This window comes from Mesoplodon mirus (genome assembly GCF_964341445.2).
Source record: "Mesoplodon mirus genome assembly, chromosome: 4".
Lineage (NCBI taxonomy): Eukaryota > Metazoa > Chordata > Mammalia > Artiodactyla > Ziphiidae > Mesoplodon > Mesoplodon mirus.
The window spans coordinates 163,467,075-163,484,233 of NC_138979.1; the positions used below are offsets into that span (position 1 = coordinate 163,467,075).

At 40.9% G+C, this 17,159-nt stretch overlaps 1 protein-coding gene across 2 annotated transcripts in view; it reads right to left on the bottom strand.

Annotated features, from left to right (window-relative positions):
* Positions 1-17,142, bottom strand: part of ALKBH1 (alkB homolog 1, histone H2A dioxygenase) — a 32,526-nt gene extending 15,384 nt beyond the window's left edge. The window contains exons 1-3 of one of the 2 annotated variants that reach the window (XM_082617660.1): positions 16,929-17,142; positions 14,590-14,698; positions 10,541-10,670 (exon numbers count right to left, since the gene is read on the bottom strand). In XM_082617660.1, coding sequence (XP_082473786.1) covers positions 10,541-10,670; positions 14,590-14,698; positions 16,929-17,120 — 431 coding nt within the window. In that variant the 5' untranslated portion in view covers positions 17,121-17,142. Of the gene's footprint in view, positions 1-10,540; positions 10,704-14,589; positions 14,699-16,928 lie in introns of both variants that reach the window. The other variant, XM_082617659.1, reaches the window with a different exon arrangement.
* Positions 17,143-17,159: the final 17 nt, after the last annotated feature.

Consider the following 17,159-nt stretch of genomic DNA (forward strand, 5'->3'; position numbering starts at 1 on the left):
ACCCCAAATCAGATTGATCTGTACAAATAAAGATAACAAGGCAGCCCTGAAAACTTGATGGCATTTTAGACATTTGATATGGCACCAATAAGCTGCTTTTCATCAAAAGACTGGGTCTAATGTTCTTTAAGAACAGGGTATACATTATTATAATTAACACAGGTTTATAGTGTTAATAAAATTATCAAAATTATAGTAACAACCAAACATGAACATATAGCCTATAACGTACCCTTTAAAATTTAGTTTCTTTTTTAGGAAACCAAAAGAACATGTCTTTTCTACCTTAACTGTATCACTATAAAAAACGCTTTGGGTTTTGCCTTCTATTATAGAGGGGGATAGGTCCAGGATGCAAAAGAAGTCAGAGAAGAGCCATACTTTCACAAGCATTAAGCCCAGTCCTCATAACAAAAAGGAAAAAAAAAAGCTTAAAGACGCTTAGTGAAAGAAGAGTTGTGATCACCGAGTGTGCCATTTTGAGGTGAAAGTGTGTGTGTGTGTGTGTGTGTGTGTGTGTGTGTGTGTGTGTGTGTGTGTGTGTGTGTGTGTTTTCTGTGTTAGACCCAGGTAGGTATGAGATTCTATCCCTTATTTCATATCCTCTTCTGAGAACTTGACTTCCATTCTTGCCTTTGTATAGAATTTCTGGAAGGAAAAGTAGCAACAATTGTTTTAACACTTGCCTTCAAGATGTGAGAGAAGGACTGGCCAGTGCTAGACATTTCTTGTCTTAGTACCACTTAGGGGCCTTTCTGGTCCCCACGGGCCTCGTGGGTAACAAAGATTCCAAAAAATTCACCTGAACATTGTGAATAGTGTAAGGCCCAAAACAAGTTTCACATGCTCCCAGATCTTTTTCAAACAGAAAATACTGAGGGATTAATGAAAGGATGGGTGGGCTGTTCTTTGTTTGTACCTGATTTGTCCAAAAAAAGAAGCCAAGGCGGCTCAGTGCCAGTAGAGCCACTTATCCACCCTAACGAATGCAGGGAACATGTTGGCACCTAACCTAACTTTAAATCTTCACCCAATTATCCAAAAGAATGTTTTCAAGCAGGTGTGACTATTGGTTCTCACTGCAAACAGAAACATGCTGCCCCTCCAGGCACCAGCTGGAGGATGATGGATGGGTGGGCTGGCACCTTCTCCCCCTGGTGAATGTGCCCACCCAGCACTTTGCTCACTTTCTGTCAGGGGTAAAATCTTAATGTAAGCGTTGGCATTTCTTTCAGCAACCTCATCCTATAGCACTGCTTTCAACTGAACCCTAACTGGGTGGAAACGAACTCCTGTCCTGCTTGTCCACTCTCTATGCAGTGGGTAAGCATTGGTATTTTCTTTTCTTTCTTGCCTCAAGGGACAGTAGTGAACCATTGTGAAAGCAAAACTACTCACTCAGGACAGAAGTCTGAAGGTTGTTTATGACAGAAAACCTTCAAAATCCTATTGCAGGTATTGCTTTTTCAATCATTTTTAAAGATTTAGGGATTGAGTCTTTCACAACTCTGAATATTTCCCTCCACGACTACAGCTTTCTGTCCTTCTTCCTCTCCTAGTCTCTCACTTCCATTAAACCTAAAGTTCCATCTCCTGTCCCTAGAACTCCATTTTTTCAGTCTTTGAGTGCTTCCAGTTTTGTTTCCCTTCTCAACCTGAATCTCTCAGTCAGTCAGCGCAAATGGACATCCAACTCTACCTTAACACTCTTTTGCTATCTTGCAAATGTTAGCCTTATCTAATCTTCTACCTTCTGTTCTAAACTTTCACCATTTACCCCAAGTCCTCAGTCCTGCTCTTACTCCCTTCCAGGACAAGGAGACTACAGAGGCCTGATCAAGTGATCCAGTTACTGATTTCAACTTTCCTCCCCTACACCTCTAAACTTTTTGAAATCCTTACTCTGTCCTTCCTTCCTGGTTTCAGCAGTGGTCTTACTTCTTTTCATTAAGGCCAATTCTCCACCTATACTATCTCCCACTTCCCTGATGTGGCCTCTGAGGCCCTTCTCCATTATCATCTTTCTTCTCATATTTTCAACTCTTCCTGTGTACTTGTTTCTTCCTCTTCATCTACAAAAATGTTCAACATTTCCACATACTTGAGAAAACATCTTTTCAACTTGACCTCTTACTCGGGTACCCTATATGTCCTGCCTCCCTCTGCTCCACATCACTTCTTCTCTTCACAATTAAACGTTCCTAAAAGGACTCAATATTTGCCGCCCCCCTCCCTCCTCTGAGATCTGACTTTTGCTTACACCGCTCCACCAAAACTAGTTTAGTTTCAATTATACCATTTAATTGTCAAATCCCAGGCCTACAGACATGGTTGGTCCTTCTCTTATTTTGGAAACACTTCCCTGCCTTGGCTTCTAGTAGTACTTTTTTTTCCCACCCAGAGCTGATGCTTCCTAGGGCCAATCGCCTTCTTTTCTCTGTATGTTTTCCATAAACAAACAAAAAACCACATTATTCCCACTGTTTGCTTCACTATGGCCTTCATGTGTAACTCCCACATCTATCTATCTATTTCTCTCCCTCTCTATCATTATGCTCCTAAGTTCAGTTCCATATTTCCAAAGGCATACTAGACATTTCCATGTGGATACTCCACAGGCATTTAAAAAACAATAAGCCCCAAACTACACTAAGGATCACCTCTGCTCATTCTCCTCTTCCTCCAAACCTTATTTCCATTAAATCTTAGTATATAATGTTCCACTGAGGAACACGGAGGTGTAGGTATGTTTTTGAGATAATGATTTTGTTTTCTTTGGATACAGACTGAGAAGTGGAATTGCTGGATCATATGGTAGTTCTATTTTTAATTTTCTGAGAAACTTCCATACTGTTTTGCATAAATAAATAATTACAGCATTATTTACAACAGCCAAGACATGGAAACAACCTAAGTATCCAACGACAGATGAATAAAGGAAATGTGATACACACACAGTAGAATATTATTCAGCCATAAAAAAGGGAAATCCTGCCATTTGTGACAACTTGGATGAAACTTGATGGCATTATGCTAAATGGAATAAATCAGAGAAAGACAAATGATCACACTTTTATGTGAACTCTAAAAAATCTGAAATAGAACAGACTCGTGGTTGCCAGAGGCGGGGGTGGTGTGTTTGTGTGTGTGTGTGAGAGAGAAAGTGAGAGAGAGAGAGAAATGGGTAAAGGTGGTCAACAGATAAAAACTTGTCATTGTAAGAGAAGTAAGTTTTGGGGGTGTAAAGTACAGCATGGTGACTATAGTTAACACTGTATACTAGAAAGTTGCTAAGAGAGTAGATCTTAAAAGTTCTTATCACAAGAAAAATAATTTGTAATGATGTGAGGTGACTGACGTGAATGAAATTTATTGTGATAACCATCTGGAATATATACACGTATGAAATCATGCCGTACACCCTGGACTAACACACTGTTATGTGTCAATTACCTCAATAAACCTGGGGGAACCCCCACAACTGAAGTGTAAACCTGCCTGTCACTTAGAAATCTGTGCATAATCCTTAACTACTTCTCTGTCACTTTTCATAATCTCTTGGTTCCCAAGCCCTATATACAATGTCTTTTCCAGGCCTTTTATCATCTTTTGCGTGGGTTATTAAGCTAAATTCTTTCTTTTTTTGGCCGCACGGCGCAGCATGCAGGATCTTAGCTCTCCGACCAGGGACTGAACCCGCACCCCCTGCAGTGGAAGCGTGGAGTCTTAACCACTGGACCGCCAGGGAAGTCCCTTAAGCTAAATTCTTTTTTTTTTTTTTTTTTTTTTGCGGTACGCGGGCCTCTCACTGCTGTGGCCTCTCCTGTTGCGGAGCACAGGCTCCAGACGCGCAGGCTCAGTGGCCATGGCTCACGGACCCAGCCGCTCCGTGGCATGTGGGATCTTCCCGGACCGGGGCACAAACCCGTGTCCCCTGCATTGGCAGGCGGACCCTCAACCACTGCGCCACCAGGGAAGCCCAAGCTAAATTCTTAATTGTGCTTTTTGCAATGACTAAATTTTCAATCCATTTTCCTCACTGCCACAAGAATTATCTCTCTAAAGTGAAAAATCTATTACTAATCTTGATGAATTCTTCCTGTTTATAAGGACAAAGTCCACATTTTCCTATTGTGAAATAAAATTTGTTTTATGGCAAGACGAGATAAATTCATTCATTCATTCATTCATTCATTCATTCACTGCACCGCGCTTTTTGTGAGATCTTAGTTCCTTGACCAGGGGCTGAACCCGGGCCCTTGGCAGTGACAGTATGGAGTCTTAACCATTGGCCTGCCAGGGAACTCCCAAGACAAGAAAAATTTAAACATAAAAAAATCTTCTCTGCCCTTTGGCTCCCTCTCTTCCCCTTACTGTGCATTGTGTATCTGCATTATGCATCGAGCAAACCTCCCCCCATTGGCAGAAATACCTGCTCATGTAAAGAGCAACATTCTCTTAGCAACAAGACAACTACTTAAAAGATAATGTTCCTTCTTGATCTTGTAAAGGGATGCTTAGATCTGGATTGTGTAAACTGTCAATAATCCATCACTTAATATACAACTCTCTGTGTCAAAAAAATTATATAACTGTGCCTTGACTTCTAATGGCTGAACAGTTCTTGGAGCTTTCTGACATGCTGTTCCCAGGTAATAATCCTCAAATTTGGCTCAAATAAAATTTTTCCGTTTCTTTCTTAGATCGATTAATTAATTTTTTGTCCACACGATATGGCATGCAAACCCCCTTATAATCCGGCACGAACCTTTCTACTTTCATCTTCAAAGATTTCCTACAAGGTATCCTACCCTCCTTCTTTCATGGCTGTGTTTTCAACCATACAATTTTCTACTGAAATGCTCTCTCCTCTCCTACTCTACTCTCTGCATAGCAGATTTTTCTAACTTGCTTTTCCACACAGTTTAAACTTAAGGGAAATCTTTATCCTCGACCCAGTCTCTCCCTCTACTGTGCCCATACAGCACCCTGCAACTTCCTCTATTAAAGAATACAGCTTTAGTGCTGTAAATACCTTACGAAAGCACCTGAATTCCTCCTTTAATAGTCCCTTCCTCAAAGACATGTAATGAGTTTTATATCATGTTAGCACCAAATATTTCCTAAAGCACGAATGTACATTATTTAATTAATGAAAATAAGATGGAAAGGTATTGTACTGTACAGTTTTTAATCGATGATTCTCAAGTTCAGCATTATGCTTTTATTGGGCTAATAGAGAAGATATCAATTTAGTTAAAATTAGTATTTACTGAACACCTTCTAATATATACTAAGAATTGTGGTTGGCGCCAAGGCTACAAGAATTTCAAGGTCTGGGGGCAGGGATGGGGCGGGGCAGGTAGTAGGAAGGAGAAGGGGGCAGATGACAGGATTCACTACAATAAATGCTGTAACAGCATCATAAACAAAGTCTTAAAGAAACAGAAAGGGGAAGGAATTAATTCTGCTTCCACATTGAAAATATCAATGGAAAAAAGCATACATACAAAAATGGATACAAAGCACTTCATAAGCTAACTTATGGAATAAATAAAGCCAAGTTGCTTTATTTAAATGTATATTTTCCCTTGCCTTATTCTTTAAAGTTATTTTTGAATAGATAATACATTCACACAATTCAAAAGGAATAAAAAGTATCCATTAACTAAGTAATTCTACAAATATTTATTTAGTAACTACCATGCACTGAAGAATAAAAACACACGGCGAAGGGATAAAGAGGACGGGAAACAGGGGCTATTTTTAAATGAATAAAGGAATCAGCTCATAAAATGACATCAGAACAGCTTGTACAAAGAATCTGAGCATGCCTGATGTGTTTAAGGAACAGAATGGAAGCCAGTACTGCAGGAGAATAAATGAAAAGGAATAGGAGATGAGGTGGGAGAGCCAGATCATCTAGGCCTCATGGCCTTGATAAAGACGTTTGATTTTATTCTAAGTGTGATGGGGCTGTAAACAAAGAATCTGACTGGCCTTTGTCCTTGGTTCTTCACAGCAACGTTTTAAACCCTTGGAACTTCTGGGAGGGATAGGAGTATCTGTTATTCACTGTGGACCCTAAGACCACACCTGAGTTTATGCTAAAAAGATGACTCAGGATGTGGGTTTGTTAAGCTAGAAAGACCAATGTCAACTTACAGGGTTTAGGCTTTAAGTGATATTAGCATGACCTACTGGATAGGGGGAGGGCTAGAGACTGAGTTCAAGCATGCAGCCAATGAGTCAATCAGTCATGTTCAAGTAGTGAAATCCCGATAAAGCTGTGAACACTAGGCCTTGGGAGACCTTCCTGGGAGGGCTACATGCCCTGATTCCATGGGAAGAGGACATGGAAGCTCTGTATTCAGGACCCTCCTAGACATCACCCTACAGATCTCTTCATTGGATGGCCCTGATCTGTATCCTTTATAGTGAAATTATAATCATAAGTATAATGCTTTCTTGAGTTTTATGAGTTGTTCTAGTGAGTTAATGAACCTGAGGAGGTCATGGGAATTCCCCTGAATTTGTAACCAGTTGTTAAGAAGTGTGTACAGCCTGGGGCCCTCCCAAACTTGTAGGTGGTGTCTGAAGTGAGGGTAATTTGGTTAAGGACCACGCCCTTAACTTGTGATGTCTGTGCTGACTCTGGATGGTTTGCATTAGAATTGAACTGCAGTATTGCACATTAGAAACTATAAAAGAAATGACACAATTTCTATACTCTGTATAAAACAGACTGAAGAGGCACAAGAGCAGACACAGAGGGACTCGTTAGGAGGCTACTGCAGTAGAAGATGGTGGCTTAGACTACAGTGGTTGTGATGGAGATGCTGAGGAATGATTTTGTTTATTACAACTGTAGACCCTACTGTATTTGCTGGAGGGTTGAAGTTAGGATTTTTTTAATGGCTGTATAGTGGCTGCATTCTACTGCTGGGGTCTGTCATGCTTGATTTATCTGATCTTCTTCTGACAGACACCTGTTTCTCATTTTCCCCCCATTACAAACAATGCTGCAATAAAGATGCTTACACCTAACTATAGTACGCTTGTGCGAGAATCTCTAGCTACACTATTCACTGACAATAGACTTTGAACAAAACATAGAATTGAGGTGCCCTAATATTGTGAACAAACTATTTTTGCTAATATGTTCCAAATATTCCTGCATTTCCTACTTAAAAGTTTCTTCCTCCCTGACCACAGAAACCTAGAAAGTTAAAATTGAAAGGATTCTTAGAGGTCCTCTAGTTCAGTGGTTCTCAATGTGGATGTCATGGTAGATAATCAGAATCTCTAGGGAAATCTTTTGAACCACAGACCCTCTCCCTTTCTGATATGGTCTGGGACAGTGGGAGAACGGGCACGTACTGTCTAGGTGACTCTGACCGTGACTCAGCCACCTCGAATGGCTTATGCAGCCCAATCCCTTTGTTTCCCAGATGAGGAAACTGAAACACACATTCTATACACTGACAGAAGGAGAACTAGTCCTTCATCGATTTTCAGTGCTGCCAGCAATGTCTGAGCATATCAATTTCTTCCAACCCTTGACAACAGAAGGTATGACCAAAGCATTTTTCATTTTTGCTAATTTATTAGACCAAAAAAAAGGTATCTCACCATTGTTTACAGGATGATTTTTTTTTTTTTTTTTTTTCCCGTACGCGGGCCTCTCACTGCTGTGGCCTCTCCCGTTGCGGAGCACAGGCTCTGGACGTGCCGGCTCAGCGGCCATGTCTCACGGGCCCAGCCACTCCGTGGCATGTGGGATCTTCCTGGACCGGGGCACGAACCCGTGTCCCCTGCATCGGCAGGCGGACTCTCCACCACTGCGCCACCAGGGAAGCCCTACAGGATGATTTATTAAAGAGATTCATCTGAGCTATTATAGAAGATGACAACTGGGATTTCTACAGAGTCATTGTCAGAAACAAAAAAATCAATTACTTGAAAACACAGGCTGGCTTAGTAACAAACTCTAACCTCTCTGACTAATTTCACTCAGCCATGATCTTCCTTTACTTTGCTCTCAATTCTACAGAAGACATACTTGAGAACAGGATTTTCCTTACTGCTCTTGTCTATAACATAACCTACAGACCAAGAGGGTTTTAAAGAAAAACCAATGCATTTAATTTTCATTTTCCTTTCAACTTAAGAAAATCGTCTATTTCCCTGCTAGAATTAACATGACATAGTTTCTGAAAACTATACCATTAGAGCCACTTAAGTTCAAACAGACCACACAAAGCTGGTATAATGGTTTTAACAGGATGTTCTAAGGATTTCTCACTATTATCTTGTTTAATCCTCACACTATTAAATGAGGAAAAGACTACTCTGAGGTACAGAAAGGTTAAGAAATTGCTTAAGTTAACAAAGCTAGTAAGTGGCAGAGCTGGGATTTGAACCCAGGCAATCTGACTCTAGAACTAGTACTTCACATCACTGAACTCTTTACAATCTGGCCCTAACATACCTTTCCGGTGTCATCTCTTGCCAATTCTATTCATGACTTCCAGGAGGCATCTCCCATCATCTATCTTCAATCTAACCACACTCATAACCTTATAAACGCTATCCCTGTACCTGCCAAATTGTATTTAATTATGTTTACACGTCTCTGTTCTCGACTAACCTACAAACTGCTTGAAGGCAGGAAGTGTGTCTTTTTGGTCTTGAATCTCTAACACACAAGCACAGTTATCTGACACAGCAGAAACTCAACAGATGTTTGTTGACTGAACACATGAATGTACGTATTCTGTGCTCCTAACTCACAGAACAAGTTACTCTGTCTTGGGCTTCCCTGGTGGAGCAGTGGTTGAGTCCGCCTGCTGATGCAGGGGACACGGGTTCGTGCCCCGGTCCGGGAAGATCCCACATGCCATGGAGAGGCTAGGCCCGTGAGCCATGGCCGCTGAGCCTGCGCATCTGGAGCCTGTGCTCCACAATGGGAGAGGCCACAACAGTGAGAGGCCCGCGTACCGCAAAAAAAAAAAAAAAAAAAAAAAAAAAAAGTTACTCTGTCTTTGCTCAGGCTGCTTTCTCTACCGACAACAGCCTTCTTGCTTTTCTGACTGGCAAACTCCTAATCATTTTTGAAGACTCATTTCAAATGGACAGAGAAAAAAAAGGATAATGGGCCCAATTAAAAAATCATTTTTCCTTGACACCTCCTTCTTGCCTGGAAGAATTATTTCTTCCTCTGGCCCCCACTGCATTTTCCTAAACACCTATCATAGCAGTTTCTGAGCTCTATTATTTTATTCCTTTTGATACTGAGTTCCTGCTGTAGACTATGCACTCCTGAGTGCATGGACAATGCCCTGTTTATCTTTTTATCTCCAGTGCTTAGCATCACACCTGGTACATAACTGACCCTCAAAAAATATTTGTAGGGGCTTCCCTGGTGGCACGGTGGTTAAGAATCTGCCTGCCAATGCAAGGGACACAGGTTCAAGCCCTGGTCCGAGAAGATCCCACAGGCCACAGAGCAACTAAGCCTGTGCACCACAACTACTGAGCCTGTGCTCTAGAGCCTGCAAGCCACAACTACTGAGCCCATATGCCACAACTACTGAAGCCTGTGCGCCTGGAGCCCGTGCTCTGCAACAAGAGAAGTCACTGCAATGAGAAGCCCACGCGCCTCAACGAAGAGAAGCCCCTGCTCGCGACAACTGGAGAAAGCCTGTGCGCAGCAATGAAGACCCAACGAAGACAAAAAATAACTAAATAAATACAAACAATAGTAAAATAAAAATAAATAAATAAAATATATCTGTAGAATGAATGAAATGCTGAAACAACATTAAGGTATAAGGACTAGTTTCCATGAACAACAGCTGACCTACCGTAAAACAGGGAGTAACACTGACTTCATCTAGGAGAGTAGTGCTTTCAGCGTTACTTTCTTCAGGATACCGTAAGTCTTCAAAAAAGACTTTTGAAGTCTTTTCTACTTTAGGTAGAAAAAAGGGCTGAAGCCCAATGAAAATGGATCATCTGGGCTTCCCTGGTGGCACAGTGGTTGAGAGTCCGCCTGCCAATGCAGGGGACACGGGTTCGTGCCCCGGTCTGGGAAGATCCCACATGCCGCGGAGTGGCTGGGCCCGTGAGCCATGGCCGCTGAGCCTGCGCGTCCGGAGCCTGTGCTCCGCAATGGGAGAGGCCACAGCAGTGAGAGACCCGCATACCACAAAAAAAAAAAAAAAGAAAATGGATCATCCGATGATTAATGAGAATGAACTTGATATCTAAGATATGATAAGCAAATCTTTAAAGTGGACCTCAATTTAATGTAACTGTGAAGGTGTCTGTCCAAATGTTCCTGGGGGAAAGAATATAACTGTGCTGTATTTGAGTGGAAATGAGGAAAAATAAATATGTTAGTAACTTTCACTGAACTATTATATAAAGGAACTACTGTTTAAAGGAACTACTGTTAAAGGAACTACTACTGTTCCTTTAAAGATCTGTGATGACGTGAGCTGAATACGAATGCTTTATTGTGACTGGTAAGACTTACCTTAGAAACTCTTTGCTCTGTTCCCACAAATCTTGGGTCTCTTCTTTAGTCATATGTTTGTCCAGGTTACAAACATTAGGTTTCTGAGAATATAACTTAAGGCACTGCTTCACCCAGTGCCACTGGTAACCTGGGAGGAAGGGGTTTGGGATAAAAATAAATCCTATACAAAAGACGGATGAGAAAAAAAGAAGAGGAGGAAATCCTCCATCAGTTAATCAGATCATGTATTTTTGTTGACATCCTTATACCCATTACATTATTATTTGTTCCGTGTCTCCTTTTGCTAATGCTTCCAGTGGCTTCCACACATAAGCATATATTCTCATTCCTATTCTCTAATTTCAGAGGAAGAGGAGTTCCTTCAAGTTAATAAAAAGCTGTTTTGATGATGAATGTTAGACATCTACCACTATGCAATTATCTCTAGTTTTTTTGGTTATCCTCAAGAGAAACAAATATTACACAATTATCAATTGTGTTATTCCAAAGCAAACTTCAGAACTGAAACTGACAAGTCACCTCTCAAATTTCACCAGGTATCATTTAGAGGTGGAAACTGCTTCCTGCAGTTACTACTTTTGTGATATCTCAGTGTTGCCTTTTTTGTTTTCTAATATCTGGCTAATGATTTTTTTATATAAAATCATTTGTTAAAATAATTGGTGTGATTTCTGCTTCCTTTGAACTTTGACTACTGTAACAGGGAAGAAAGGTGGTATAGACTTCTGCTCAGTATGCAAATACCTAACCATTTCTCCTCTGTAAAAGACAAATAACAATACTTAACTGGAATCCTATGCATGGTTAAGGATTCAGTCATCAAACATTCAACAAACAGGGCCTCCCTGGTGGCTCAGTGGTTGAGAGTCCGCCTGCCGATGCAGGGGACACGGGTTCGTGCCCCGGTCCAGGAAGATCCCACATGTCGCGGAGCGGCTGGGCCCGTGAGCCATGGCCACTGACCCTGTGCGTCCGGAGCCTGTGCTCCGCAACAGGAGAGACCACAACAGTGAGAGGCCCACGTACCACAAAAAAAAAAAAAAAAAAAAAAAATCAACAAACATACACTATATCTACTTTCTTAAGAATTAGAGATAAAGAGATGAAAAACTTTGTCCTAAGTACCTGGAGATAGAACAGTAGAGATGGTTATACAGATAATGCCTTTAGAAGTCTGGCTGTGAAAGGAAACAAAGGCTGAGGAGTAGTCACAGAAGAATAAGGGGGGAGTATCGTTTTTAGGGTTTGGAAAGACCTAAGCATGCTTACATGAGCAAACAGCCAGCAGAAAGGAACTGGTTGAAAACAGAAGAGAAAAAAGGAACACAGCAAGGTCTTGAAAGCTGGAAGGGGTAAAAGAAGGTGGGATTAAAGGGTGAAGGGAGTGGTTTTGAACAGAAGCAATCCCTTTTCCTCTAAAATTGGAGGACAGGAATGGACATTCACTTATAAGTGTGGAGGCCACTTCTGCATGTCATGTATTAGTCAAATTCTCCAAGTAATTTTAGGAGTAACAGGACTGTCAATATTTTTAAAGAAAAAAAATATGAAAAAAATTTCCAATAACCTACTGTCTGCTATTACCACTTTTTCACAAAATAAGAGTATTATAATACCCACAAAGATATCACACTAAAGGAAGAATACTTCTGATCTAATTCAAGTTTGAACAGTGACAGGAAACTGAATACTTTTATAGGCAGTCCATTCCAGACAACTGTTGTCTTCCTTTTATGGAGTTAAAATTTGCCTCTTTTTAATTTTTCATGCATTGGTCTCAGGTCCTGACCCATACAGCAACCCCAAATCAGTTGTCAATTCTTCTTGATAAATGCCTCTAACTCTGTAGCTAACATTTACTGAGCATTTACTATGTGCAAGGCACTGACCTAAGTACTTTACATGTACACTCACATTTAATCCTAACCTTATGAAGTGGGTACTATCTTTAGACACATTTTACATACGTGGAGACTGAGGCCAAGAGAGATTAAGAAACTTGCCCAAGACCATACAGTAGGAAGTGACAGAACCAGGACATGCAGCCACGTAGTCTGGTGTCAGACCTTAATCACTAGTATGCATTGCTTCCCACCCCTTCTCGTGTACAACACATGTTCAAATGTTTGGTGCTGTCATGTTCCCACTCAAGTCTACTCTTCCCCAGGCTCAGCTTCTGGTCTTCAGACCCATCACCTTCCTGCTCACTCTTGTAAGGACAGCTTGTGGTATACTCAGGTTCCTTCAGAATAAGCAGGATCCGGAAGTAAACATAATCCTTCTGATCAGGTCAGAGTAAGAGGAGACTCCCTTCCCATGTTCTGGACATTGTACTTCAATTAAATGCAGCTTACAATGGCAGGAAACATAACATAATGAGGTACCAACTCAAATGATGTGGCTTAAGTGTGACGTCCTAGGAAACCTCAAATAGCAAGTACAATCATACCTCAGAGATACTGCGACTCTGGCTCTAGACCACGGCAATAAAGCGAATATTGCAAGTCACATGCATTTTCTGTTTCCCAGTGCATATAAAACTTATACTTATGCTCTACTGTACTCTATTAACTGTGCAATAGCATTATGTCCAGAAAAACAATGAACACACTTTAATTTAAAAATTTAACTTATTTATTTTAATTATATAAAATAATGCTGAAAATGCTAACCATCAGCTGAGCCTTTACTGAGTTGTAACTTTTTTGCTGGTGGAGGGTTTGAAATATTACGAGAATTATCAAAATGTGACAGAGACACAAAGTGAGCAAATGCTATTGGAAAAATGGCACTGACAGACTTGCTTAATGCAGCGTTGCCAAAAACCTTCAGTTTGTAAAAAAGAAAAACAAACAAAAAACAGTATCTGTGAAGCACAATAAAATGAGGTATACTCCAATCTGGACAACAGAAAACTCAAGTGGGATTGATAACTTTGTAGTCTGAACAATCTGTTAAGGGAGGAAGGCACAGCAACAGAAACATGGCCATGAAAACAGGAGCAAGGCCTGAAAGGTAAAGGGCAGCATTCAAGAACAAAAGGTGCACAAAACACTACTGGTGATGTATGCTCCTCATTCACTCAGACTCGTGAAGAGCAATGCTTTCATATATACAAGTCACCATTCAACTGTTTTCTTTGTGACTTCAGACACAAAACTGGTCTTCAGTTCTTTAATATAGAACTAAAGTGCACAAGGCCTTTTATAACAGTTTTAAAGCTGTTACCCCTTCCAACGTTATCAACATATACTTCAGTGCTGATAATGTACTCGTAACTGTAACACAGACCTGGCCCTTGGTACAACGAAAATTAATTTTTTTAAAGGAATTTTTCTTGGTTTTGACCCATATTTGAAATCACAAGTGCAGTGTTAACTTTATGTCTTCTAGAAACAGGATGCAAATATAAAATCGTTTGGCCAAACAAGGCATTTACAAATTTTCTAAATCATTCATGATAATCTATCAACACAATGGTCCCATGAGCCTAGAAAAAAGGTTAATAGCATTACCCACTCTTCATCATTAATTTCTCTATTTGTAAAATGAACTACCTGATATCACTAAAATTCAAAATTCTAGATTATTTAGTCTTTTAGGACTTTTGATCTCATTAACTTTAATTCTCTTTTCAAAAATTCAGCCTTGATGATAGCAACAATTTTTAAGTTGTTATGCCATTCGTGAATGTAGGGATTTTGTGACTTGAATGAACATTATGAGTTACTCTATCAATTCAAAGTGCTTCTTTTGCCAGAGTAGATGTTCAGAGCTGCAGCAGGGAGCCCAGAGTCAGTGTCCTATTTTTGATTCGTACCTGGTTTGTCACTTTCTGCACTATAAGGCAGGCATTACTAACTCCTGTTCTATCCTTTGGGAATGCCAAATAAATGGAAATCTTAGGCATGGCAGAATTCAGGAGGGGTTTGGGAGTGGAACATTTGTGTGTTTAGTTTTCTTCTTTGTCTATTTACTTGATTATAACTCCTCCTCCAAAATTAGACAAATGATTGATTTTGCCTTCTGAGCTCAGGTGCACTCACCAGGATAGCCTTGGAGACCGTAGGCTCTCCACTTGCTTACGGGCTGAAGTCCAGCTCTGTGCGCATCATGGTCACTGACTGAGGACACATTTAGGTGAGATTTGACCACCTGGCAGGAAGGAAACACAAGTCAGTGGGTTAAAGCTATTTTACACATTAACTGTGAGAATCTCAAACCTCTAAAGGCATTTCTGATATGGGGCAGTTAGGAGTCGTAAGTTTGGGGTACTAAACTTAGCTCAATCACTAACTTAATGCATGACTTAGATAAGTCACTTAACTTCTCAGAACCTCATTTTCCTCAGCCATGTACTAATAAACACAACAGAGCTATACAAAATTGAAGTAGTGATGAGAAGCAGACTGGCCTTTAAGACTATCTTTTCCTATGATACCACACCTTTGTGATTTCTTATAGGACTCTGAATTATGAAAGGTGTTTGGTATATGGAATACCCTAAGTCACAATGCTATTTACTTCGGTTAGGGCTAACAATAATGCTCCTGAGGAACTTGTACACAGATGGTGTTTAAACAGAGCTATGAGGAACACCAGGCTGGGGAGGCTGAGTGCTCAAACCACTCAGAAAAAATGGTTCAGCAAAACATTGGGAATCCTGTTTGCTAGAAGTACAATATTTGCTCTCCTAGATGGAACTTCAAAATGAAACTTGTAACTCTTTGTCTTTGTTAGTTACTTAAAAATTAAGCTTTTAAGGGGCCTATGAAGGTTTCTTTGCATTTAAGAGTATCTTATGGATGGCTCATTAAACTAGTTGAGAAATCCAATATTCAGTCACTAAAGTAACTAAGGATATTAAAAAAAAAACTATTCTTACATTAATAATAAACTTAGGATCTGGCTTGCCTTAGAATACCTCCAATGTTCTCTCCCCCAAAAATATGATCTATTAACTTTGCCAAGAGTGTAGATTTCCAGACAAACTACCAACAAGTGGCCGCTGTATATCCAGTCGCTATAATGAAATGGCTATCTGAAACTCTGAGAGTCCTGACCACCTAACTCTTTCAAGTACCCAGAGAACAGAATGTTTTTATTTCAAACATTTCATAATGATTTCTTAAATAGATCATATTTAACACTGCACTGTAATTCAGCAACACCCTCAAACTGGAAAGAAGTTTGTGGACCTAACCTATCACATTCTAAGCTGAATCAAACCTCTCAGCCTTTTAAAGTTTGTCTGCTTCCTCCCTTGTCAGACTGTTAGCCATCACTTTCTCCTCCGCTCTCATCTGATGTCTTATTAATAGCAACTTTCTTCTTCTCTAATTTGCTACTTTCAATCTGTTTTGAGCTGGAGAATGAAATACTACCCATATTTTTATGTACTCAATAGATAGTGCATTTACTGTGTACTTACCGTTTTAGGTACTGTGCCAGATACAATGTCCCCTTCTCAGGTGGCTTACATTTTAAAATTATGTAAGCATTACGGTAAAATATGGGCAAAAGGAGCTGAATGAAAGTCTGAGGGGTTCTCCCACGAGCCAAGTACACTATTCCTGGACTTTCTGTATGTTATTTTGAGAACCCTAAGACCATCTCTGCTAACAAATGAAGTTTCTAAGAAACTGAGTTCTAGACAAATATGACGTTACTATAGCATTCCAATTTTATTGAGATCTATTACTAAGCTTGAAAAGAATGCCTCATCCAGCCATCTGTGGAAAACACCAACGGCAAATTAGGGATCTATCTTCAGTGTTAAAGCGACTGAAAAGAAACATACGTTATAGTTGTGATTCTCCCTGCGTCCCCTCCCCCTCCCCCCGTGTTTTCTTCAATTTCCACGAGAAATAATGCAGAAATAAGGTAGAAATAATGTATAGTGCTTGGATTCAGTTGCCCTTTACTTTCAACCTGGAGGGATTATCTCAGAATCTTTCAATGCCCTCTTTCTAAAAGTCCCAGAGAAGACAGGGCCTTTTATGGACAACGGCTTCTGGGAACACTCGGGTAACTGGTTTAAAGCTGTAGAACGCTACCGTAACGTCTGCGAACCCGGTTTACGGGTTTTCACACAAATCTAGGTGCAAATTCAAACGGACAGTTAATGGAAGGAATAAACACCAATTCCCAGGCATTTTTTTGACCGAGGCCGCAGCCAGGAATAGCTGCGTGGAGAAACGGTCAGTAGAGCCCTTCATCGCCAAAGTGTGATACTTTCTGGGCAGTTCAACTGTGCACCCATGGAAGGCGGGGGTCGCTCAATAACGATCAGTCTGGAAGCGAAAAGAAGTTAGGAGAACACTGAAACCTTTCCAAGAAGCGAGGCGTGGCGACGGGGAGGTGCGCGCCGCTCCTCTCTCCGTACCTTGTGGGCACCAGGCCCTGTGCCGCGGGCTGCGTGGGCTACCGAGAAGTCTATGACCCCTCCCAGGTCTACGGTCCCGGGGCGGCTCTGCCGGTAGAAGCGGAAAAGCTTCCGAAAGGCGTCCTCCCCAGGCTCCGCCGCCAGCGTTGCCACAGACCCCGCGGCCGCCGCCATCTTCCCCATCTCCCCCATCTCGCTGCCTGGCCTCCTTTGACCCGGAAGCTGATTTCC